The sequence below is a fragment of the Aethalodelphis obliquidens genome, unplaced genomic scaffold (genome assembly GCF_003676395.1).
Source record: "Aethalodelphis obliquidens isolate GAN/ISIS:26980383/991018 unplaced genomic scaffold, ASM367639v1 scaffold80, whole genome shotgun sequence".
Lineage (NCBI taxonomy): Eukaryota > Metazoa > Chordata > Mammalia > Artiodactyla > Delphinidae > Aethalodelphis > Aethalodelphis obliquidens.
This window is the reverse complement of record NW_020838024.1, coordinates 1864566-1890822: the sequence shown is the minus strand read 5'-3', so window position 1 is coordinate 1890822 and position 26257 is coordinate 1864566. Positions and strand designations below refer to the sequence as shown.

At 35.0% G+C, this 26257-nt stretch overlaps 1 protein-coding gene across 4 annotated transcripts in view; it reads left to right on the top strand.

Moving 5' to 3' along the window:
- NIPBL (NIPBL cohesin loading factor) overlaps positions 1-26257 on the top strand; it is a 191505-nt gene that overhangs the window by 155298 nt on the left and 9950 nt on the right. For 3 of the 4 annotated variants that reach the window (XM_027092649.1, XM_027092653.1, XM_027092652.1), the window contains 12 exons: positions 5957-6065; positions 7569-7705; positions 12113-12253; positions 12376-12469; positions 12910-13064; positions 13526-13616; positions 15576-15749; positions 16131-16321; positions 18236-18343; positions 18828-19028; positions 22060-22206; positions 24356-24630. In XM_027092649.1, the coding sequence (XP_026948450.1) occupies positions 5957-6065; positions 7569-7705; positions 12113-12253; positions 12376-12469; positions 12910-13064; positions 13526-13616; positions 15576-15749; positions 16131-16321; positions 18236-18343; positions 18828-19028; positions 22060-22206; positions 24356-24630 (1823 nt within the window). The remainder of the gene's footprint in view (positions 1-5956; positions 6066-7568; positions 7706-12112; positions 12254-12375; positions 12470-12909; positions 13065-13525; positions 13617-15575; positions 15750-16130; positions 16322-18235; positions 18344-18827; positions 19029-22059; positions 22207-24355; positions 24631-26257) is intronic. The other variant, XM_027092651.1, reaches the window with a different exon arrangement.

Sequence of the window (26257 nt, the reverse complement as noted above, 5' to 3'; positions counted from 1 at the left end):
GAAATCCTAAGGGCCTATACTGCAGTTCACCTATGGGGGCTTGCCAAAGACTCCAAACAGCATCCCTGTCTTCCATTAACACTTCAAGCACCACTGGATCTGCTAGATCATATGGCCCAAGTGGCAAAGCAACTTGCACAGCAGCCTGGACCTATTCCAGAGCCTTTTCTTCTGTTCTGGGCCCCACTCAACACTGGCAGCTTCTTAGGTCACTCAGTAAATGGGCCAGAATAATATACCCAAATGAGGAATTTGTTGCCTCCAAAATTCAAAGAAACCCACTAGATTTTGAGTCTCCTTTTTGGTTATAGGAGGGACCAGATGCAACATCTTATTCTTTACTTTACAGTGAATATCTCAACATACCCCACACCACTAAGCCCCCAGGAATTTCTTTGAAGTAAAAGACCTCTAAATTTTTTTTGGATTTATTTCCCACACTTTGACACGCGCATCTTACCAGTAAGTCTAGTGTAGTTGCTACTTTTTGCTTACTACATACAGTCAACATAATGTCATCAATGTAATGGGCCAGTGTGATATCTTGTTGAAGGGAAAGATAATCAAGAACATGCAAACTAAATTATAATGTATGGCTGGAGAGTTAATATACCTCTGAGACAGGGCAGTGCAGTGTATTGCCGGCCTTGCCAGCTAAAAGCAAACTGCTTCTGGTGGGCCTTTGACAGGGATGAGAAAAAGGCATCTGCCAGATCAGTAGCTGCACACCAGATCCCAGAGGATGTGTTAATTTGCTCAAGCACTGATACGTCATCTGGTGCAGCAGCTACAATGGAGTCCCGACCTGGTTAAGCTTATGCTGATTCACTGTCATTCTCCAGGATCCATCTGTCTTCTCAGGCCAAATAGGCAAGTTGAATAAGGATGTGGCCGGAATCACAACCCCTGCATCCTTCAAGTCTTTGGTGGTAGCACTAATCTCAGCAGTCCCTCCAGTGATACAGTATTGTTTTTGATTTACTATTTTCCTAGGTAGAAGCAGTCCTAGTGGCTTCTAGTTGGCCTTTCCCACCACAATAGCCCTCACTCCATTGATCAAAGAACCAACGTGGGGATTTTGTCAGCCTGTGAATAAATCTATTCTAATTTTGCATTCTGGAACTGGTGAAATAACCAGAGGATGGGTTTAGGGACCCACTGGACTCACTGTGAAACAGACCTGAGCTATACCTTCATTGATCATCTGACCTCCATAAGCTCCTACTCTGATTGCTGGGCCACAGTGATGTTTTGGGTCTCCTAGAATTCGTGTCAGTTCAGAGCCAGTGTCTGGTAATCCCTAAAAGGTCTAATAATTTTTTTCCCCCAATGCACAGTTAACCTGGTAAAAGACTATAGGTTCCTTTGGGGAAGGTTGGAGACAGGATTAACAGTATAAATTTTCAGTAGTGCATGGAACTCCTTCCTCAAGAGGATTCTTCAAAGAATGCTGTGGATTGAATCTTTGTTGAATCTTCAACATAATGTTGAAGCTTAATACCCGGTGTGATGGTATTAGGAGATGGGGCCTTTGGAGGATAATTAGGTCATGAGGGTGGGGCCCTCATGAATCAGATTAGTGTCCTTCTAAGAAGAGACATGAGAGAAATTACCTGTCTGCTCTCTGCTGTGTGAGGATACAACAAGAAGACAGCCATCTTCAGGCTAGGAAGAGGATCTTCACCAGAAACCAACCATACGTTGATCTTGCACTTCCCAACCTTCAGAACTATGAGAAATAAATTCTATTGTTTAATCCACATAGTCTATGGTATTTGTTAAAGCAGCCCATACTAAGAAATTGGTATCAACAATGAGGTGCTGCTGAAATAAATACCTAAAAATGTGGAAGTGACTTTGGAATTGGGTAGTTGGTAGACACCAGAAGATTTTTGAGGTGCATACTAGAGAAAAACTGATATTGCTGTGAAGACATTTAAAGGCAATTCTGATGAGGGCTCAGAAAGAAAAGAGAAGAACTATAGGGAAAGCTTCCTTCTCTTTAAAGCATATATATAATCATGTACAGAATGTTGGTAGAAATATGGATGGTTAAAAGCCATTCTGATGAGGTCTCAGATGCAAATGAGGAACATGTTGACATTCTCAGTCAACAGAGAAAAGTGAGTCTTTGTTATAACGTGACAAAGAACTTGGCTAAATTGTGTTTCTGTTCTAGTGTTTTGTGAAAGGTAGACCTTCAAGTGATGAAATTGAATGTTTAGCTGAGGAGATTTCTAAGCAAAGTGTTGAAGGTGCAGCTTGATTTCTCCTGCCTGAGTTTACAATCAAATAGTGTCTGTCTCCATCAACCAGTGATGGGTTAAAAAAAACCTGATGTATCCATACAACTTAATAGTACACCATATCATAAAGGAACAAACTATTGATACATACAGCAACATAGGTAAATAATAAAAACATGCAGAATGAAAGAAACCTTACACAGAAGAGTACATATTATGATTCCACTTATATGAAGCTCTAGGAGAGGCTAAACTAATCTATATTGGAAAAAATCAGAAGAGTGGTTGCAGGGGGCCAGGGATTGACTGGAGAGGAACATGAGGGGACTTTCAGGGGTGATGGTAATAATCTATATCAGTGGTTCTAAAAGTTATCAAGATTACCTGTGACTTGTTAGAAGTGAAGTTCTAAGGCTTTACCCCAGACTTAATCCATAACTCTGAAGTAGGAGCCCACCTAAACAAAGTCTCCAGATGATTCTGATATAAGTTAAAGATGGAGAAAGACTGTCCTTTATCTTGATAGGGAGTTTGACTTATATAGGTGAATACACTTAACAAAACCGGGCGAGTACACACTGAAGATTTGTACATATTTCATGTAAATTTTATCTCATAAAGGAAAAAAGAGGGCTTCCCTGGTGGCGCAGTGGTTGAGAGTCCGCCTGCCGATGCAGGGGACACGGGTTCGTGCCCCGGTCCGGGAAGATCCCACATGCCGCAGAGCGACTAGGCCTGTGAGCCATGGCCACTGAGCCTGTGCGTCCGGAGCCTGTGCTCCGCAACGGGAGAGGCCACAACAGTGAGAGGCCCGCGTACCGCAAAAAAAAAAAAAAAGGAAAAAAGGGGAAATACACTGATGTCTGCAGCTTACTTTGAAATGCATCAAAAAGATGGATAGAGATGTGTATATGTTTACATATACATATGCACACATATATCTATGCATGCATATCATGGGGCTGGTTTAACATCACATGTGTGTATGATTTAACATTAAACAAAAAATAAACATGTCAGGATACAGGAGAAATGGTTGATAAAATTTAATACCCTTGAATGATAACTTCTAGTAAACTAGGAATAAAATCTGACAGAGAATAAACTATAAAACCTAAAATGAAAATCGTGCAAAATGGAAAGATATTAAAAGATCTCATCAAAATCAAGAACAAAAAGTATTCATCAACCTGTCAAAGTGATTAAAAAATGTATATGGAAAAGTAAAGAGCTGAAAATAATTGTCACTTCTGAAAATGCAGGGACACTGATGTGCCTTAACACACATATCAGGACTTATTTTTAGAGATACAGTAATTAAGGTAGCATGGATTTTTCAATAAATGAGACTGGGTCAAGTGGCTATCCATAAAGATTTTTTTTTTTTTTTAATTCTTCAACTCAGCAGTCAATTCCATATAGATTAAAGGAAATCTTTAAAACTTACAGAAGAAAGTATATGTGTGAATATATTTTTGACCTTTCTTAGGGAAGAATTTCTTAAGTCACAAAAGCCATTAACCTGGAAAGATTGATAAATTTCACTGCCTTAAAATGAGGAACATTTATGAATCAAGAAAACACAGGTCACAAACTGGGAAAGATATTTGATACACATATAGCTAACAAAGGATCATTGTTAAAAGTATGTAAAGAACTCCTGTCCTGCAAACCAGTATAAGGCAGGAGTCCTGGCAGGAAAACAGGAGAAAGTCATGAATAGGCAGTTCATAGAGGAGATAGCACACATGGCCTATAAGGTATTCAGCCTCATAAGTAATATAGGAAATACAAATCAAGACCCCATTTTACACCCATTTGATTGGCGAAAGTTGAAGTTCGGTGATAACAAATGATGGAGAAAAGATGGATTAAATAGCATCTCTTAAACACTGGCGCTGAGAAAATATTACAACAAAAGTTTTTAAATTTAGTATTATTTCATAAAGTTGAACTTTCATATATCCTATGACCCAGTAGTTCCACGCCAAGGTATATACCCAAGAGAATCTTGCATATGTGCACCAGGAGACAAGAATGTTCATTATGCCACTAAAATTTTAATTAACCTATCTTCAGAAGAATGGATAAATGAATTGCAGTATGGACATAAAACGGCCTGTCGTATAGCAGTGAAAATGAATAAAGTTGTTTCATGCAACAACCTGGATTACAGTTAGTGACATGTTAAGTGAAAAAGGCACATCTCAGAAGACTACATCCAGTATGATACCTTTCAGAAAGTTGAAAATCCAGCAAAACTATAAACAGTATTTAGCTTAGACAATTTTTTTTAAGCAAAGAAATGGTAAAATTCCTGATAAGTGGTACCTTGAAAGTTAAAGAGGAAGATGGGATAAAGGAAGGAGCACATTGGGAAATATAAGTTATTGGAAATATTCTTGAGTTAGGTTCATAGTGCATCATTATATTTACAAGTAAATAAATTAAAAGGGCACATAACCAGTATTGGCAATGTCATGAACTAAAATTTATGACTAATACTTTTATGTAAACTTGATGTCTTGGAGAGCAGAAAGAAAAAACAGGCGAGGAGATTGTTTTCTACTCCTGCCTGAAAAAGACCAGACTAGCATATAATTTTAATAGCTGCTTAATGTTGAGTTATAGAGCAGGACAAGGAGAATTTGCTGTTCAGAGTTGTAACTGGGTAAATTGAAATTCTCTTGCTTACATTTATTTCTTTAAATTGGAGGGAGCAGGGGAAATGTGTGTGATATGTTATTCTGATTGCTATCAGTTTTAATCATCCACGCATATTGTAGTGAAAGTTTAAACTTGTGCTGTCCCATACTAGCCACACATGTTTTTTCATTTAAATTAACTTGAATTTTTATTTACTTTTAATTCCTCAGTTATACTATCCACATTTGAAGTGTTTTGTAGCTGCATGTGGCTTGTAGCAGCAATAATGGGCAGCACAGATATAGAACATATCCATCATTGTAGAAAGTTACATTGGACAGCACTGGAACTCTTTTCAGAAATTAAACATTTCAGTTTCTTTAATAGCTCCAGAATTGTATTAGCTATTCTTTATTAACAAAACAGATATACCTTAGATGACTTTACCATTGACCTCTGATTATTATGAAAGATTGGATTGGTTTTATTTTTTGGCTATAGTTAAACTGATCTCTTTTCCTCATATCATTATTCGTAACACTTTTCTAACATTGTTTATTAATAACTTGGTAAAAGATAACACAGGGAAGAAATCCAGCCTTGTGTTTTATAATTGCGAATTATAAGGTGCAATTCAGATGTAGTTACAATTATTTTAAAAATGTACTTAACCCATAATTTACTTTTTTGAGACATCAAAGAACTTGAAATAATAAGGAATGGAATTCTCATTCTTTAAAATCATTCAACTAACATTGAGTGGTACTCTTAAAAGAAGGTCACCGTTCTCATTTCTCTCATATTCTACCTTAGGTCCTACACATAGCAATTTAAATGCCTTCATACTAAAATTGTTTGAAAGTATCTATAAATTACTGGTTTATAAGATATTTTTAAATATTTGTTACATATTTTTGTTTATTAATTTGCATTTTCAGTATTACATTGTTAATAACCAATTGAAAAGCTTATTACTTATGGACACATTTAATGCGTTTATATTATTATTGTCTAATGAATAATTATACTGGGATTTTTTTTTTTTTATATATATACATATATAGTTGTTGAAGTCCGAAGAGGATTCCTCATATAAACCTGTGAAGAAAGCTTGTACTCAACTTGTTGATAACCTAGTTGAGCACATTCTTAAATATGAGGAATCTCTAGCTGGTAAGACATTTTATATATTGGTCGTTAAGTTGATTTTATAAGATATTTTAAAATACTTTGGGCACATTTCTCATTTTTGCCTCTAGCTCTGCTTAGCCTAATAATTAACTACTTCACTTTTAAATGAAATCTGTTTTTTGTTTGGTGTTGAATCCTAGGTTATATTGTTATGGTTGAGTAATATTATCTAGAGCAGTACAATAAAAGCATAGGACTTGTTTCTTCCACATACCTTTCAATAGCACATAATTTTAGATGTCATAATGAACAGGAATTAAAGTAAGTCCAGGGGCTAATATGTATTTAGCTAAATGCACTCATCCAAAAACTGTTCAATATCTTTTAAATTATATAAAATTTTCTATCAAAATGAAATTGTTTTAATTATTATAAAAATGTTTTTAAAAGATTTGTAGTATATATCTAATATCATTTATAATTATTATATAACATATGCTTAATCTTGACCTAGAAAGCTCTTAATATTTTTTAATTGAGAAATTCCTTAAATATTTAATATTTTATATTATTTATCACACTGTCAGTCACAAAATTGAAGTTAATGAAAATATAAATAATTATATAAAACTTATAAAAGTCATAATGGATATCTATTGCTTAAAAGCACACAAGACTAACATTATTTCCCATCCCCTAATGTACATTAATGAGGAACAATAGTCAGCCTCAGTCAGTTTTCAGAATTGGGGGCCAGTTGCCTCTATACAGAGGTATCATTTATGGTAAAATTGTTGATATTCTTTATATTTTTATTGCAGTTTTTTTTCTTTAATTTTTTTTTCATTTTCCATGTTTACCTCTTTTTCTTTGTATATTTTGTTGTTTCCCCTACTTTTCCCTATCCTAGATTTTAAGGGTGATACTGTTGTCACTTAATGTTAAAAAGTTTCTAATCTCCTCTAAAAACTCCTGAGAACCAAGAAACATTTTATCTCCTAACTAGCAACATTTTCCTCTCACCTGAACAGCATTTTGTTTACTTTTCTAATATAGCACTGGTCCACCTTCTTATCATTCCTGTCTTCTAACATTCTTCTGCCACAGCAGTATCTCTTTTTCTCCCCAGTACCCTTAAACACAGTATCACCTCAGCTAAATTGTCTTTGTCCTCCTTTGCTAATTTTCTTTCCCATACTCATTTCCATCCAGTTTTAGATATAATCAATACCATGTTTATTCTGAAAATTCCATCTCTAAACTTCCCAACTTTCATTCTACTTTTTAACTTCAGTCCTACTCCCCTCAGTGTAAAACTTGCCTTCCCTAGTGCAGCCTCCTTGTCCTTTATCCTTTACATATGTAATATAACAAAGAAAAAATGAAATGCAGGAAGTCTAGCATCATAAGAAATGCTAATCTGTTGTATTCAGGCATGCACTGAATCTATTCAGGGGATAGTATTGAGTAATTTAAATAATATTCTGTATAATTTCCATTGCCTTGTCATATTTTAGTGTCTTATTTCTCTGTTTGTTTTTCCAGACTCTGACAATAAAGGTGTGAATTCTGGACGATTGGTAGCTTGCATAACCACTTTGTTCTTATTCAGCAAAATAAGACCCCAGCTCATGGTTAAACATGCCATGACTATGCAACCATATCTTACCACTAAATGTAGTGTAAGTATTAGAGCTGTCCTATTTTTCTCTTATATAAACCATGTAGTAAATATTTTAAATTTAAAATTCACATTGTGTCATCCACATTTTCACTGACAGATGACAGTCATTTTCACTGCCAGATCAACTGGGTTATGTACTCAAATGTTTGTTCTAATATTTGTGGCAAGTTATCTACAAACATCCTTTTTCTGATGTATTATAAATAAAGTTCAAGTCCCATTTCTTTGTGAACTCCTCAAGCTAAATCCTCAGTAATGCTTAATAAACGTCGTAATTATCGTTAGGACTTAAAAGGTGAATGAGACAGAGTTCCTGTCACTGAGAAATTTACTGTCTTTCGGATTCTGATTTTGCTTTTCATTTGTCATTTTTGATATATTTTATTTATTTTTATAACGTATCAGTATATTGAATATGGAAGACCTAGGATCATCAGAGATGCTAGGCTGTTATTTTAAGTTAATATTACACATACTATATTTTCCTAAAATCAAATGTGAAGATTAAATATTACTTGAGTAAGATAATCTAGCAACTTAACATGACAGCTTGGTGAGTTAAGTGGCTTATTATAACACTAAATTTTAAAATACTCTAAAAACCTATAAATGTAAATAGTTTTTTACTTACTATGTTCCCAGTGTTCCTAAGGAGCTAACTTGAACTGTTTACTAAATTTGTTTTGTTGCCACAGTCAGGTTTTTTTGGCGATCTAAATTAACAAATTCTAGGTGAAAATCTTCAGGATGTCCTGAGAAATTTTAAAGACAGAGGAAAGTACCAGAATATAAATGCATTAAAAACAATATATAGGGCTTCCCTGGTGGCGCAGTGGTTAAGAATCCACCTGCCAGTGCAGGGGACATGGGTTCGAGCCCTGGTCCGGGAAGATCCCACATGCCGCGGAGCAACTAAGCCCGTGTGCCACAACTACTGACCCTGCGTGCCTAGAGCCCGTGCTTCGCAACAAGAGAAGCCACCACAATGAGAAGCCCACACATCACAACGAAGAGTAGCCCCTGCTAGCCACAACTAAAGAAAGCTCGTGCGCAGCAGCGAAGACCCAATGCAGTCAAAAATAAAATAAATTTATTTTAAAAAAACAAAAACAATATATAGTACTTCTGAAAACAACATTTAAGACAACATTTAATTCTATCTTTAGGACTTAGATCTTGGTGTTAGATCCAGAAATAAATTGATTAATATGTAATCTGTGGCTAATAATAATAGATAATATTTATTGAGCACAGTGCCAAACACTGTGAAGAATTTTACATACATTATCTCATTTACATTGTGAGGTCGGTACCGTTATTATCTCAGTTTTACAGATAAGGAACGAAAGCTTAGAGAATATAACTAACTTGCCTAGTGTCACACAGCTAACAAGTCCCAAAACTAGAATTCAACACCATGGCTTGCCTCTAGAATCTGAACTATAATGGAACCTTTATAAATTGTCCTCTTTTCAGTCAATATTTTTTTAAAACAAGGTTACTTTGAAAACATTTTGTATAATTTGTTATGCATATATACATATTTTTATATATACACCAATATAGAGTTTTATATAAATAAGGCCATCTCATAAATACAATAGACACATTATAAAATTGTTTTTGTTTTTTATATCCTACCCCCATCTTTATTCCTCCTCTTCTCAAGATAAACAATCTGGAATATCCTTGCCACTTTATCCATGTTTCTATAATTGTAGGCACACATAGACATGTAAACAAATGGTTGACCAGATTTTTTAAATATCAGGTCATGTTATATACATATCTGTTAGGCATTTTTACTAATCTCAAAACAACTGATATATGTTTAATTCATCCTTTTGAATGGCTACATAATATTCATTTTATGGACGTCCTGTGATTTATTTAACCATTTCCCATCTTGGCAGGTACTTATTTACATTGTTTCCTATTGATAGCCACTACAAACGATTCCTTAATAATCATTCCTATTCATATACTTCTAAATACTGGTGCTTTTTTTCTTTTGGGGTAGATTCTGAAGAATTAACTTCCCAGATTGAGGGAATTTTTTTTTTAGTTTTGGTTTTGGTTTTGAATAGATCTTTCCAGATTGCTGGTGGACATGTTTCATAGCCTCTTTGGAAACCAGTAAATGACAATCTGTGTCATTTTTGTACTCTTTGCCAGTCTAACAGGTGTAAAAGAGTATAGTTCATTGTTGCTTCAGTTTCCTTTCCCTGATTTCTAAGAAGGTTGAGCATCTTTTTTATGATATTAACCAATTGGACTTGATTTTCTGTGATTTGACTGTTGTTATCATTTGCCCATTTTACCTTTGAATTGTGGACCTTTTTTTGAAAACTCTTTAAATGTTTGAGATACTGAACTATCTTATGTATATTCATTTCAAATATTTCTTATGTTCTACAGCTCTTTTCCTTCATGATTTACATCTTCATTTAAATTTTCCTTCTAGAATTTAAGATACTTCATTTACTTGATTTTTCAAGCCAGTTATGTTTCAAAAATTTTTTACTACATATTTTTAAGTAAAATTTCGGCAGTGATTCTCAAATGAATTTATCTTACTTGACAAAAACTAATTTATCCCTACACCCACTTTAACTCATCCCCTGTTGCTTAAAGGAGGTGGGAGTGGGAGATGGCAGGGAACAATAGGATATCTATGTTACTTAGAAAAAAAACATTCATCTTAGCCTGTTTTTTTATTTAATCCTCTGTGTATCCTGAAAGGAAGGATGAATGTAAGGTCAGAAAGTTTTTAACCAGTGCGGTAATAATAAGCTCAAAGAGTTCAAAATGAGTGTCAAAAACCTGTTGCTAAGAATAAGGAATGAGGGAGTTCCCTGGTGGTCCAGTGGTAAAGAATCTGCCTTACAATGCAGGGGATGCGGGTTCAATCCCTGGTCAGGGAACTAATATCCCACGTTGCCACAGGGCAACTAAGCCCATGTGTCACAACTACTGAGCCTGCGTGCTGCAAACTATAGAGCCCACACGCCACAACTACAGAGCCCACGCACCCTGGAATCTGCACACCACAACTAGAGAAGAGAAAACTCGCACACTACAACTAGAGAGAAGCCTGTGCACCACAATGAAAAATCCCGCCTGCCTCAACGAAGACCCCGCATGTCACAACTAAGACCTGACACAGCCAAAAATAAATAAATAAAACAAATAAATAATAAATCTTTAAAAAAGAAAAAAGAATAAGGAATGATAACTTGGCTAGATAAAAAAACGTATGTTAAAACCTTAGTCAAGGAAGAAAGAGAAAGGAAGGAAGGGAGAGAAGAGGAAAGGAAAGAAAGAACTAGTAACTTTATTTGCCTATGGGCAGGGACACCCCTGGGTGACTGGAGGACAGGGGTAGGAAAGAGACTTTTTACTGTAAATCCTTTAATATCTTTTTTTTTTTAATCACTAGCTTTTACTTTATTTATTTTTAAGATGTTTTATTTGGCCCTGCCGCCTGGCATGTGGGATCTTAGTTCCCCGACTAGGGATCAAACCCGCGCCCCCTGCAGTGAAGTGCAGAGTCTTAACCACTGGACCGCTAGGGAAGTCCCCTTTGTTTCTTGGTTTTTTTGTTTCTTAATGTTCTACCTATTTTTTAAACCGCTTAGTTTTTAATCAGCTTTAAAACTTTTAAAATTAAAAAATAATTTTAATAGAATATTTTAAATTTTAAAATAAAGGAGACTTATACCTAGTTCTGGGATTCCACATTTTCATCTATCATAAGAAGGGTTAACACAGGGCTTTTCAACCTCAGCACTGTTAACATTTAGGGCCGGATTATTTTTTGTTGTCAAGAGCTATTCTGAGCATTGTAGGATTTTTGGCAGTATACTTAGCCTGTATCCACCAGATGCCAGTAGCACCCCTGTGCCCCTGTTGTGACAACCAAAAGTGTCTCCATATATTGCCAAATATCCATTGGGGGGCAAAGTCACCCTCAGTTGAGAACTACTGAGTTAACATACCCTAGTTTGAAAAATACTAATCTTGAAAACGATACCAGTCTTGGTAAAATACTCTGTTAGTTAAACCCCATTGTTCAGAATTGACTGTTAGTGCATTTTAGGAAGAAAAAGAGTAATTGTAGCATTGTGATTAAGTGACCCAAAGATCACATGGTAAGTTAGTGACAGAGCTAGAATCCAGGTTCCTGTCACTATCTGCTGCTCTTCCCTTCATTCTTTAAAGAAGTTCTTTTCTACTAATGTTTTTGTTTTGAAAAAAAGCTTTATATAAATATATATATATATATATATATATATATATATATATATATATATATATAAAATACCAAACCTCCCAACTACGTAAAGCTGTATATAGTTTGTTTTCAGATTTTGTTTTTCATAAAGCACTAATTTTATCCTTATAGACACAAAATGATTTCATGGTTATCTGCAATGTTGCAAAAATCCTAGAGCTGGTTGTACCACTGATGGAGCATCCAAGTGAAACTTTCCTTGCCACTATTGAAGAAGACCTAATGAAGCTTATCATCAAATATGGCATGACTGTAAGCATTCACTTTACCATCTCTGTGTTGATCAGTATATAATTCACAAATGATAACTTAATCATGTGTTTTTACCTTTGTCTTTAACTTTTGTCTAAACAGTAACATTTTCTCTCTTTTAGGTAGTGCAACATTGTGTAAGCTGTCTTGGGGCAGTTGTAAATAAAGTGACACAAAATTTTAAATTTGTGTGGGCCTGTTTCAATAGATACTATGGTAAGTTCAGTGCCTGGGCTTTAAAATCATTCTGCTAGATCCTGCAGTGTATACAGTTCCTTTTTAACACATCTGATAAGAGGTAGTGTCAAGGGAATTATAAGAGGTGTGATGATTGTCCTCTCTGGTCCACTCTCAGAAGCAATATTTTCTGGTGTCTTTTATATTCCCTTAATAACCCAGTATGATTACTTCAGAAATTTATCTCCTCATAAGTAAATGTTGGTAAGTTTTTTGTCTACCATGTAAAATAAAATTTAAATATCATTTTTTTCTTACATTAATTCTTTTAGGCTCAATGGAATGCCCTTATATTTCTAGACGTTTAATACTTAGAACCGTTAGTAAAATTTAATTTTAATTTATTAGCAGTAATTATTTGAACATAACAATTTAAGGATAGAGGGTTTGTTATAAATAAATATTACTTACTTTATTAGGTGCCATTTCAAAATTAAAAAGTCAGCACCAAGAGGACCCAAATAACACTTCACTGCTAACAAACAAACCGGCACTTCTTAGATCCCTTTTCACCGTTGGAGCACTATGTCGGCATTTTGATTTTGATCTGGAAGATTTTAAAGGCAACAGTAAGGTAAAGATCCTAATATTAATTATTTAGTATGCTTTAAAAACAGAACTGTGTGACCCTGGGCATTGAAAATGACTATAATGACTCAGGATGAAGGCGGCATTAGGGTAGTCTGGTTTAGTTCTGAAACAGTGCTACTCAAAGCATGGTCCTCAGACTGGCTTCTGATCCATGAACTGTTTGTTACAGGTCCATAATAAGATAAGTTTACGCAAGTTATATCAGCTTTGTGTTAGTAGGCACACTGCTTATGTCAGCAGCAGTTCATTTTTTTAACATTCTCAATGAATGTCACTGTTCTAAAATTCATGGATTTATAAATGTATTGGTGAATTATTCCTTAGTAAAGTTCACATGTGGAAGTTCTCATTGTTTGCTTTTAGGTATTTTTTTCCTTTATAGTTGAAAACCGATCTAAGTTAACTCTTCCTTATACACTTTAACATGGTTTTTTTCCCCCTTAGGTTAACATAAAGGATAAGGTACTTGAACTATTGATGTATTTTACAAAGCATTCAGATGAAGAAGTACAAACAAAAGCTATCATTGGTCTAGGTAAGATAAGTCTAAATTTCTGCATATTCTTTAGTTGTTTGAGAGGTTGAGCAAATTTTAAAATGTTGTGAATTTAAATTGTTGAGTTATTTAAGTATGTTTTTGTTTAAAGTAGGATCTGGTATCTCAAATATAAGTCTGGGGATTAAAACAACTGGGTTCCATTATTGGTTCATCCAGTGACTTCCTGGGTGACTTTGAGCAAGTCGTGTAACTTCTATTTGTCAGTTTCCTCATTAGTAAAATAGAGATGACAATATATTCTTCTACCCCTAATTCATAGGGTTTCATAAAAACATTCATTAAAATACTTTAATAAAGAAAGGTGATATAGAAGAATTTGTGCTGTTGCATATTTTTTAAATTGTTCTTTTTCTTTGCAAAGTTTTGTCATTATATGTGTCTGCCTCTTCTAAGGTGAAAACAATGGGCAGTCTACCCAAACATTTATTTATATAGAAGCACAGGGTAAACAACCCCACAGGAACAATTTGGATGTATACTTTTCCTGTATTATTGTTCAGGGATCATTGATGTAATAAATACATGTCTTTGCAGAAAATTAGGTTTTTGTGGCTTATCTGGAAAGATATTGGTATATGGGAGAAATATGAGAAGGGTAGAATTAAAGTACCTGAAATGAATGCACTGTAAAAAAAATTAGAAGAGCACTCTCTCCAGGTTTTTGTGTTGTTGTTGTTTGTTCTGTTTTTTACAAATACGTGTAAAGCTACTCAGTAAGGTTAACAACTTATTTAGAAATTTTATTTTGGCAGCATTAGCAAGGTTTATAATTTAATATGCATGGACAGTTGCTAATATTTCTAAGTCACCCAAACTTCATTAAATGTTTACTGATTTCTTTAAATAAATTTAAATCTTAATATCTCATTACTTCTTCATCTCTTTCAGAAAATTACATATAGCAAATATAGTAAAAATTCAGATATCACTTACTAGAGAGTTATATTGATAGAGTATTATCTTTTAAGTCACATGTATACATTTGAATATTCAATCTGGACATACATTCTATAAAGTGGCAAAAACTAATAGTGTTACATCTAATTCAGAGAACAAAGAGTGTAAATTTTAACTTGCAGCACTATCCAGAAAATAGTGCCTTTAGACTAGTTGATAAAAGACATCTTGCCTGGGCCATAGTTATCCTGTGTCACCTTGGGCTAGTTATCTGATCACTCTATGCTTTGAATTTAGTTTGTTATTTGGCATCCATAATACTTGCTTTCATCAAGGATCTTCATTTTATCTCACATAAATAAGCATTTTGTACAAATAAACATGGACAATATTATTTTGCTGCTTATTAGCTTGTGGTTGTAGAATTCAGCATTGTGGCTTCAATTATAATGACATATGAGAAACAAATAGAAGATTTTAAGCTTTATTTTAGAATTATTCCATTTCATCAAATGAATATATTTCAATATATATATTTTTAATAGCTCCAAGGTAGTACCTTCTGCTAGGAATCTAAAAAATGTTTGCAGACATTACCTCTTCAATCCTGAAAATATCCCATTGAGGTAGGTGGGTGGTAAATATTATTGTCCCCATTTTACAGATGGAGAATTGAGGCACAGAGATATTATGTGACTCACCTAAGGTCACACTACAAGTCAGTGGTGGAGCCAGGAATAGAACCCAAGACTCCTGACTCCTAATCCACTCCCCTAGCCACTAGGCCCTGCTCCCTCCTCAAGGTTTCCTCTTGTGTGAAATTCTCCTTTGAAATGCAATTTCTTGTTTTTAATTCATGGGGAAAGAAGTACCTGCTGTAATACTTCTCTAGGTAAGGCCACCAGCATATTCTTCCAGTCATTTTAAGTTTTAATTTTTGAAATAAGGAGCTGTTTATATAATTTTATCAACATTAAATGTTATATTTAATTTTAATGTGAATATATCAAGAGAATTTTTGTTTTCTCTCTTCTTTAGGATTTGCCTTTATTCAACATCCAAGTCTAATGTTTGAGCAAGAGGTGAAAAATCTATACAATAATATTTTATCTGATAAAAACTCCTCAGTAAATTTAAAAATACAGGTGTTAAAAAACCTCCAGACCTACCTACAAGAAGAAGATACACGTATGCAGCAGGCAGATAGAGACTGTAAGTAAAAACATACTTTCAAAAATGCAGAGTGTAGCTGCAGTTAGCATACCCTATGACTCTTTTTTAATCCAGATATCTAATAGATAAGGAATTTTAGGTAAAGGAGTTCCGTTAAAGAAGAATCCTTCATAAACTCCCTGAAGTAGTTTATAAAATTTAATATATGTGCAGACGAAAACATTTTGATGGAGGGAGAGAGATTATAGTTCTCATCAGGTTCTCAAAGAGTCTCTAACAGACCCTCCTCCCCCCAAAAAAAAAAAAAAATTGAGAACCATTGGGACAGCTATAACATTTTGTGCTTTTGGTTGTGGCCTAATTTAGAGTATTTAGTAAAGTTAATGTACATGTTCTTAGTATGTTTACTTCCTTTTGTAGGGAAGAAGGTTGCAAAACAGGAAGATTTAAAAGAAATGGGTGATGTTTCCTCAGGGATGAGTAGTTCCATCATGCAGCTTTACCTCAAACAGGTGCTCGAGGCGTTTTTTCACACCCAATCAAGTGTACGCCACTTTGCCCTAAATGTCATTGCATTGACTCTAAACCAAGGTCTTATTCATCCAGTTCAGGTAAGTATGTTTTATAGCAGCGGCACTTAGCAAAAGAGCCAGATTTGTTGCCATTTGACGACTTGGTGATTAGAAAATAAGTAGTTCGTTATTCCTCTTAGTTGTTGATTTTTTTTTGTCCCAAACTCTTAAGAATCCAAGTTTTAGTCCATCTTTTAGGTTGTCTTTACTGCAAAATACCCATATATTCATAACATCTCTATTAAACAAACTTCCAATTTATATTTGTAGAATACGTACTCCGAATTATTTCTTCTGAAATGATAGATATGTTTTAATTGATATTGACTCTTATCTCTAAGAACCAACCGTATGTAATGTCAAATATGTAATGTAACTGGGGTTAAGAGTATAATCTGTCTTAAACAGGGTGGATTTTAGTCCACAGAAAAATAACCTATATAATCTGAACTCAGTTCCTTCATCTTTAATTGGAAGTAATATCAAGTACCCAACACCTCAAAACACCGATGTGTAGACTAGATGATGTACTCAAGACATATTAGTACTACAAGGAATTGGCAGCTAATTCTGATGTTGTAGTATTCACCATCTGACATGTTCAGGAGGGGCAGAAGTAAATTTGTTAGATAACCAAAGCCTGTACCCTCAAGATTTTTATTTTGGCTATGTTTTGTGGAACTTTTCTAAAATATGCTCTATGTTGTTATGCTGTGTTCTTCCCTGTGTCCTGAAACAAAACACAGTAATGCGTATTTAGCCTGTTCTTCATGATTCAGGGCAAGATTACTTAATTAAGTATACAGTACTATGTTGATACTCCTGAATTTTTTAGATACTTAGGGCTCTTTGCTGGTATTCTAAATGGTCTCAGGTGGTTGTGCTTTTATTATATCTTCTCTTTTTAAGCTTTTCTTTTAAATTTTACAATTATAAAAAAAATTGCAAGAGTGGTACAATAAACTTCTTTATACTCTTCACCTATATTTCACCATTTGTTAACATTCTGCCACATTTGCTTTCTCTCTCTCTCAATACGTACACTTTTTTCCAAATCATTTGATAGTAAGTTTCAGATATCATGATTCTTTACCTCCAAACACTTCAGCGTATATTTTTTTAAGAACAAGGACATTCTCTTACAAAATCATAATGCAGTCATCAAATTCAGGAAATTTAAGATTGATACAATATTATCTAATATATAGTTCATTTTCATATTTTGTAAGTTAAGCTAATAATATTCTTTGTGGATTTCTCCCCCCCACCCCACCCCAATTCAGGATTTAATTCATGATGACCCATTTCAGTTAGTGCTGTGTCTACTTTTTTTAAGTTGTTTTTTGTTTGTTTGTTGTTGTTTTTCTCACCTCCTCACCTCTATCTAATTCAGATTCACTTAACATAGTAGTGGTGTTTCCTGACTTTTAGAAGTGTACAGTGAGTATGGCTGTTACCAAATTGCTAGCTATCCAACTGTCTGACCATTGAAGCCATATTTAAAATCAACTTTGTGAGAAAAAATTTATATTTTTCTAGTTTTGAGTATGGAAGACAAATTACTTTTTCCCCTCTATTATCTTTACATAGAAAATTCAGTCAGGCTTGAAAAATTATTGAATTATACATTTGTAGTATATATCATAATCTTAAATGGATATTCTTAGTCTGGGAGCCCTTTAGTTTTAAAGAACCTTAAAATCACACTGAAATTGCTTAAATTTCACCACATTATTTTCTTGCTGATACTCCAGTGCTTTTTTGCTTTAAGGGAAAGATTTAAGGGAAGGTTAATAGTTTTTTTAAAAAAACACTAAACCATGGCATTTATAGGAAGGCCTATAAAGCTAAATTCATATGTCCCAGATATATAGCAAGTTTTAACATATATCAAGATACATATAGAGCTTTTACTATGGTGATGTCTTATGAATTCTTTATTTTTATTTCCAGTGTGTACCATATTTAATTGCTATGGGCACAGACCCAGAACCAGCTATGCGGAACAAGGCTGATCAGCAGCTTGTGGAAATAGACAAAAAATATGCTGGATTTATTCATGTATGTATTTTTAAATTGTGCAATCTAAATTTAAACATCGTTCTTTGGTAAACCATTTCTTTAGCAAATGTTGTGCTCAGATTCATATTAGAATAAAATATTTTGCTTAGTAGTTACTTTTAAACATGCAACTAAGTTTGTCCCCCAGGGTGTTTACTCTAGTTTAAAATTAACTCTTAAAATTGAGCTAGAGGTAACAGTACAGCACGCACACAGGATAAAAATCAGGATGCATGGGTTCTGGTCCCTACTTTGTATCTTGGCAGTGATGGCTCTTCTGAGTCTCCATTTGTTTCTTCTATAAAATGAGCAGATTGCAGTAGATGATCTGCAGTATTCCTTCCAGCACTTGCATTCTATGATTTTTATTATTTTAAAGAAAACCAAATAATGAAGTTTGCCTTGAACTATAATGCTCAAAATTATATTTTTAATTTGACTCTTCTAATTTCTGTGACAAAAATAAGGCTTTTATTGATTTCAGATGAAAGCGGTGGCTGGTATGAAGATGTCTTACCAGGTGCAACAGGCAATCAATACATGCCTAAAAGATCCTGTAAGAGGTTTCAGACAAGATGAGTCCTCTAGTGCTTTGTGTTCACACCTTTACTCCATGATCCGTGGAAACCGCCAACACAGACGAGCCTTTCTAATTTCTTTACTCAACCTGTTTGACGACACAGCAGTAAGTATTAAAAACTTATTATTTTAAGAAAATAAGTGTTCTATAAATTTTATGCCTAAAGTAGTCAACATTTTAAAAATATTACCATTTTAGTAAATAATAGAGGCTATCTTAAATGTGTTTATTTAGGTCTATGTTAATTGCAAGGTATACAGTCAAAATTGAAGGGGAAATTTTGCATGAGAATAAACACAATGAGGGATAAAGTATAATTGTGGGATAAAGTATAATTGTGTTTCCATACTGAGTGTCTTATAAACTTTGATAGCAGTTCCTTTAAGCATACCTTTAAATAAGCTACGTTACTAAACTGTCACTTCCAGGGATAGATTACATAGATAGATAGATGGATAGATGAAGTGAAATTTCGCTTGTTTCTGTCAGACTTGAATGCTGTTAGAGTAACTATTCTAATACGGTTTTGGCTGCTGAGATCCCTGGTTGTTCAGCCTGACCTCCTTTAATGAAGAGCCCACTTTTGTGTAATTACAATTTTGACCCTTTAGGGGGCTATTGCACAAGTTGTATTGGCCACGACCATAAGGCAAGAAAATAAAACATCCTGTTCTTTAAGCTTATCTAAATTTTTTCATTCATCTTATATCAATATTTATTCAGCATCTATTTGCGTTATGGTAGCATTGTGCTAGGAGATGAAGATAAAATAGTAAATGGGACAGATGTGGTATCTTTCCACGTAGAGCTTACCAATTAGTGTATTGTGTAAAGCTTTAAAAAGAAAAAAAATATTTTTTTCCTATTTTAATCACTTGATAGCTTAACTTTGTTGCTGTTCCAACACCAGATTTTTTCAATAAAGTAAAATTAAAATTACCAGAATGTAGATGTCTTATTAGACCTCTTCTTTTTAAGTACAACATGAAATTTTTGGATATATTATCTAACAAATAAATATAACAAACTTCTATTTTAGAACTACTTGGACTATAATTTTAGTCATCATCAGGGCTGTCATCAGTATTAAGCTTTCATTGTGTGTAAGATATTTAGATAGGAGTACAAAATGCTATGATATAGTGCTCTTTTCCTCATTGGATCTTACCTCCAGTCGGAGGGATAGGACACTAAGTAAAGGAACTAACGGTTAAGATTAGCATAATCTGAGTCCCGGTGGTTTGTATCGATACTGCCCTAGTCTTTATCTCCTTTCTGAGCTTAATTCCTACGTGGTTTCATTGCCTGCTGTATATCATTAGCTGGATGCTCTGTCACCTCAGCATGTGAAATGCTAAACTGGAAATCCAGCTGTCATAATACAGTGGATGTCAGAGGAGGAACAAATCTCTGAAGGCCTAGGGGATAAGATGGATCTACTCTTAAGGCAGGGCAGGTGTAAAAACATGAATAAAGGTACAAAGATAAGAATGTGTGGGAGGGACTTCCCTGGTGGTCCAGTGGGTGGGACTCCATGCTCCCTATGTGGGGGGCCTGGGTTCAATCCCTGGTGGGGGAACTGGATCCTTCATGCATGCCACAACTAAGGATCGCACATGCTGCAACTAAGGATCCCTCATGCCGCAGCGAAGATCCCGCATGCCACAACTAAGACTGGTGCAGCCAAAATAAATAAATAATAAATAAATAAATATTTTTTTTAAAAAAAGAATGTGTGGGAAATAATGAATAGATGTTATTTAACTGGAGCAGCAAGATCATAATGAGGCATGGTTAATGGAGGATCTTGTAGACAGTGGAAAACTGTTGAAAGTGTTAAATTCAGTGATGAGGACAGGTGCCAGAGAGCATTTTAGGAACACAGATTTTTTAGCATTGTGTTCACATTGAAGGTAATACGGGATTGACCTGTTACGATGAAAGCTGGAAAGAAAACAATGACAGTAGGAAAGAAAAGAAGAAACGTTGTGAGGAAGGAATAAATTAAATGAGAGTCTGTGAGAATAGTCAAAGGATAACTGAAATATTTTTGTCCTAAGCACCTAAAAGAACAGAATGTTGCTAAAAGCAGTTTGAAAAGGAGTTGGTTTGAGGAGATAGAAGAGGAATAGTCAAAGAGCTAGGAAGAGAAAACTAAGGAAGAAGGTTTCAGGAAGGAAAAGGCTTGTCTGTATTTTTCCAACTTTAACATGTAGGTATTGATACATATTTAAAAATAAAAACGTGGGGGTTTCATGAGTACTAACAGCAAGTTCATTCCATCTGTCCTATGGGATTTTTGTTATTACTACTGCTGATACTATATTTTATGTTGTTTGGACAGCAGGATAAGGGAGATGGTAGGAAGGAGTGTTTTTTAATTGCCTATTTTTTCTTTTTTTTTAAGCTATAAATGTTTTAAAGGAATTTAAATATTAACATGTCTTTCTGTTTATATTCTGTATCATCATGTAAATGCTGAAAATCTCAGTTTGTTACTTCTTTTTAAGCAAACAACTAGTAGTAACCATAATTTGCCAGCATTAGTTTTTTGGTGTGAAACTGGTAACACCGTCAGAATGACTCTGATATTCTAAATTATGTACACATAGGAAACTGACAATTGTTTTATGAGTACATGAACTTTGATTTTTTTTTTTAACCCACATATTAGTACTATAATTACCACTTACTTTTGAAGGCAGAATAGTAACTGTGTGTAACTGATCTCCATATGGGTTAAACTTTTAGAGGCACAATGACAAATAATTATGAATTCATATGTATACTTTCTGATGTGGTATGGATTTATCTTAAAGATTCTATATACTCTATAAGAAAACTTCAGGGACTCCCACTTGGGTGCACTAAAAAAGTTCACCCCTTCCCTTCTTAAGGTACCATGGTTTAAGTCATTATGCAATCTCTTAAAATGGGTTTAAGATTATTCTGTAAAATCCGTTTCTGTTCCACCTCCTCCCTTCTTCCTTCCCTCTTCCGCTCCCCAACTCTCTCTCTCGTTCTGAAACATTAACTGAGGTGAAAGTGCCCTGTAATATTTTCTCTAAAAAGGCTTTTGTGATGGATTTCTAGATTATCCACTAAACATGTGTACCTTTTTTTCTAAAATTTACAGAAAACAGAAGTGAATATGCTCTTGTATATAGCAGACAATCTAGCCTGTTTTCCATACCAGACACAGGAAGAGCCGTTGTTTATAATGCATCATATAGACATTACACTCTCAGTTTCTGGTAGTAACCTACTGCAGTCGTTCAAGGAGGTAAGTTACACACATTACTATTCTTAATCTTTCAAAGTACAGGCATGCTATTTTCACTGTTTTGTTTCTCATTGTTCTTTTTATTCTTTTCATAGGTATATAAAATCTTTCTAAATAAACTTAACTGAAATCTGGGTAGTGCTTGAATTGGGGAGAGGAAGTGGGTTGCCATTTCATTTCCGTTAAGAAAGATCTTAAAACCATTTCATTCCAGATCATTTAGGTGGAATTTATACACACACACGTGCACGTGTGCATGCGCGCGCGCGCGCGCACACACACACACACACACACACGTGGATTGTTCTCTTGATAAGCCATCCCGCTTTATCTCACTTCAAGCATTGACCTTAAGTGTTTGGTGTTCATTCATATATTTGTTTAAACCCCATTTTAAAACACTTTGCTATTTTATAAATCTGGTAATGCTGTAGATAATAGTAGTATACTTGAAGAAATATAAGTAGCTTACTTACAAGTAAACACAGAAAATTTATACTATTGATTTGCTTATTATCCCTGAACACCAGCATCATAATGGAGTTGGCATATAGTATGCCCAAAATCTTTACTAACTTTTTTGTTGTAAACTTTGTATCTTTTCTTTCATGGTTTTTAAGAAGGAAATATAATTGGTTTCATTGTAAAAGCACCTGGTATAGCCCTGGGTACATAGTAGGTGCACTCAGTAATTTCCATTCTTTGTAAATTAATTGGAGTATTTTCATGTACCTGATGATATAAGTATATATCTCATTTTACAATATCGTAGTGCTCAAAACTCAGCCTGGTCAAACTCGTAAATCAGGGAGATCCTTTTTTGGTTTTGGTTTTGGTTTTTTGTTCTTTTGGGGGTTTTTTGCTGTATGCGGGCCTCTCACTGTTATGGCCTCTCCCATTGTGGAGCACAGGCTCCAGACGCGCAGGCTTAGCGGCCATGGCTCACGGGCCCAGCCGCTGCACGGCATGTGGGATATTCCCGGACCAGGGCACGAACCCATGTCCCTTGCATCAGCAGGCGGACTCTCAACCACTGCGCCACCAGGGAAGCCCAGGGAGATCTTTTTAATACCTAAGGGTTGGAATTACAGAAGTATCTAAACCCTTGCTACTTGAAGTGCGGACCGAGACCAGTAGCACTGGCCTCACCTGAGAGCTTGTTAGACCTGCAGAACCTCAGACTCTACCCTAGACCTGTTGAAACAGAGTTTGCATTTTTAACAAAATCTCTAGTTGTTTAATATGCACATTAAAGTTTGAGAGGTTAATAATTTCCCAGGAACTTGATCCATCATGTTATCTTATTTTACTTCACTTACTGTTGTACATATACTTGTATTCTCCTGTTTTATTTTTTAGCAGTTACATTTTGAATATTGCTTTGTAATCTGGTCTTTTCCACCTTGAAACCAGCTGACTTTGTTTCTTTTTAAAAGCTAACAGTTTCGTAAAGTACAAAAAACCAGAATTTAAGTATTTAAAGAAAGTTGCACATTATCTTGCTGAAAAGTTCTTAAAAGGGAGAGTTTGATAGAAGCTGGGGAAATCAAGCCTATTATATTTTCCCCAGTTAAATTATAATTACTGGCTTCCCTGGTGGCGCAGTGGCTGAGAAGTCCACCTGCCAATGCAGGGAACACGGGTTCATGCCCCGGTCCGGGAAGATCCCACATGCCACAGAGCGGCTCGGCCCGTGAGCCATGGCCGCTGAGCCTGCGTGTCCGGAGCCTCTGCTCCGCAACGGGAGAGGCCACAACAGTAAAAGGCCTGCGTACCACAAAAAAAAAAAAAAAAAATTATAATTACTTCTTTTCCTCTATAATGGCTTACCTGTATATCAAATTGTTACTTCTATAACTAATTTATCTTTCATTACTATAAGAAAATTCTCTCCCTTTGAATGATATTTCAGAATGGTTTAGGGAGGGTGGAACAGTGGTTGAAGGAGTGGATTTTATTTAGTCTTGGAACATAATTTTTTCCCCCAAGGATTGCATCCCCAGTTGTTTATGGAAAATCAGAGGGTTTCAGTATATAAAATATTAATATAAGGATACTTCTGAAGCTGTTAAATGGCGCATATGTATAGTTGTAGTGGTATTTTTGTTTTATTATTTTTCAGACAGAATAATTTCCTCTTTTTTTTCAGTCTATGGTAAAAGACAAAAGGAAAGAGAGAAAATCATCTCCTGCTAAGGAAAATGAGTCAAGCGAGAGTGAAGAAGAAGTCTCCAGGCCTCGGAAGTCACGGAAACGTGTAGATTCAGATTCAGATTCAGATTCAGAAGATGATATAAATTCAGTGATGAAATGTTTGCCAGAAAATTCAGCTCCTTTAATTGAGTTTGCAAATGTCTCCCAGGGTATTTTATTGCTTCTGATGTTAAAACAACATTTGAAGAATCTCTGTGGATTTTCTGATAGGTAAGGTTGCATAAGCAGTGAGAGAAAAAACTTGCTGTGTTCAAATAATGAACAAATATGAAACCCAGTTTTGATTGCATGCTGAATATTTAAAATGCTCTTTTTAAAAAAGGAATTTGTTCCTTTTAATTGGTGTATACTATTTTGTTGTATAATCTACCATAATTTGTCCATTCTGTTATTGAAGAGAGGAAAACTATTCCTCTAATTGGAGATAATGCATTATAAATTATAAATTAGAGGACTTAAATCCTTAATATACTTAAAAAGATACTAGAGAATTAGACTAACCTTAAAAATAGATAACAAATTCAAGTTTTTAAAGAGCTGTGGGGACTTCCCTGGTGGTGCAGTGGTTAAGAGTCTGCCTGCCAATGCAGGGGACATGGGTTCGAGCCCTGGTCTAGGAAGATCCCACATGCCGCGTAGCAAGTAAGTCCGTGCAGTACAACTACTGAGCCTGCGCTCTAGAGCCCGCGAGCCACCACTGCTGAGCCCGCATGCCACAACTACTGAAGCCGGCGTGCCTGGAGCCTGTGCTCTGCAACAAAAGAAGCCACCACAATGATAAGCACGCGCACTGCAACGAAGAGTAGCCCCCGCTCACTCGCAGCTAGAGAAAGCCTGTGCGCAGCAATGAATACCTAACACAGCCAAAAATAAATAAATTTTATTTAAAAAAGAAGAGCTATGAATGAAGAATAGATGCAGAACAACTAGGCTAAGTTCTAACAGTCTAGCAGCCTTTAATGTACACTATCAAGTAAGAGATAGAAAAGTACTAATAACTTAGAGTGCCCTATAATTTTACCCATTGTCAATCACTATAGGTATCTCTTTTCTGCCTGTACCCGTGGAATTCTGGACATTTTTCACATTCATTGAAACCCTATGAAGTCACATGTTCGTAGGGACAGATAATGAAATGAGTAATGTAGACCTGGTAGGTCAGTGGCAAAATGAAAAGAACATGTTTCTTCTAAAGGGTTTAGATATTACTCAGATGTTCATCAGCTTGTTGCCATGGAAGAGAGTGGGAACAATGTGGCCAGAGCTTCCATCTTTTCAAGAGAAGCTAGATAATCCAGATTTTAATGAGAACTATCTCGATGTTAAATATTGGCAGCCACAGGCATACCTTGTTTTATTGCACTTCGCAGATACTGCATTTTTTTCAAATTGAAGGTTTGTGGCAACCCTGCATCAAGCAAGTCTGTCGGCTCCATTTTTCCAACAGCATTTGTTCACTTTGTGTCTCTGTGTCACATTTTGGTAATTCTTACAGTATTTAAATTTTTTTATTATTATGTTTTGTAGTGACCTTTGATGTTGCTATTACAAAAAGATTACGATTCACTGAAGGCTCAGATGATAGTTAGCATTTTTTTAGCAATAAAATATTTTTAAATTAAGATATGTATGTTGTTTTTAGACATAATGCTGTCGCACACTTAATAGACTATAATATTAGTGTAAACGTAACTTGTATACACATTGGGAAACAAAAAAATTCATGTGGTTTGCTTTATTGCAATATTTGCTTTATCACGATGGTCTGGAACCAAACCCGCAACGTCTCCAAGATACGCCTGTAATTCAGAATAATTTAAAACCTTGTAAAGTCTTG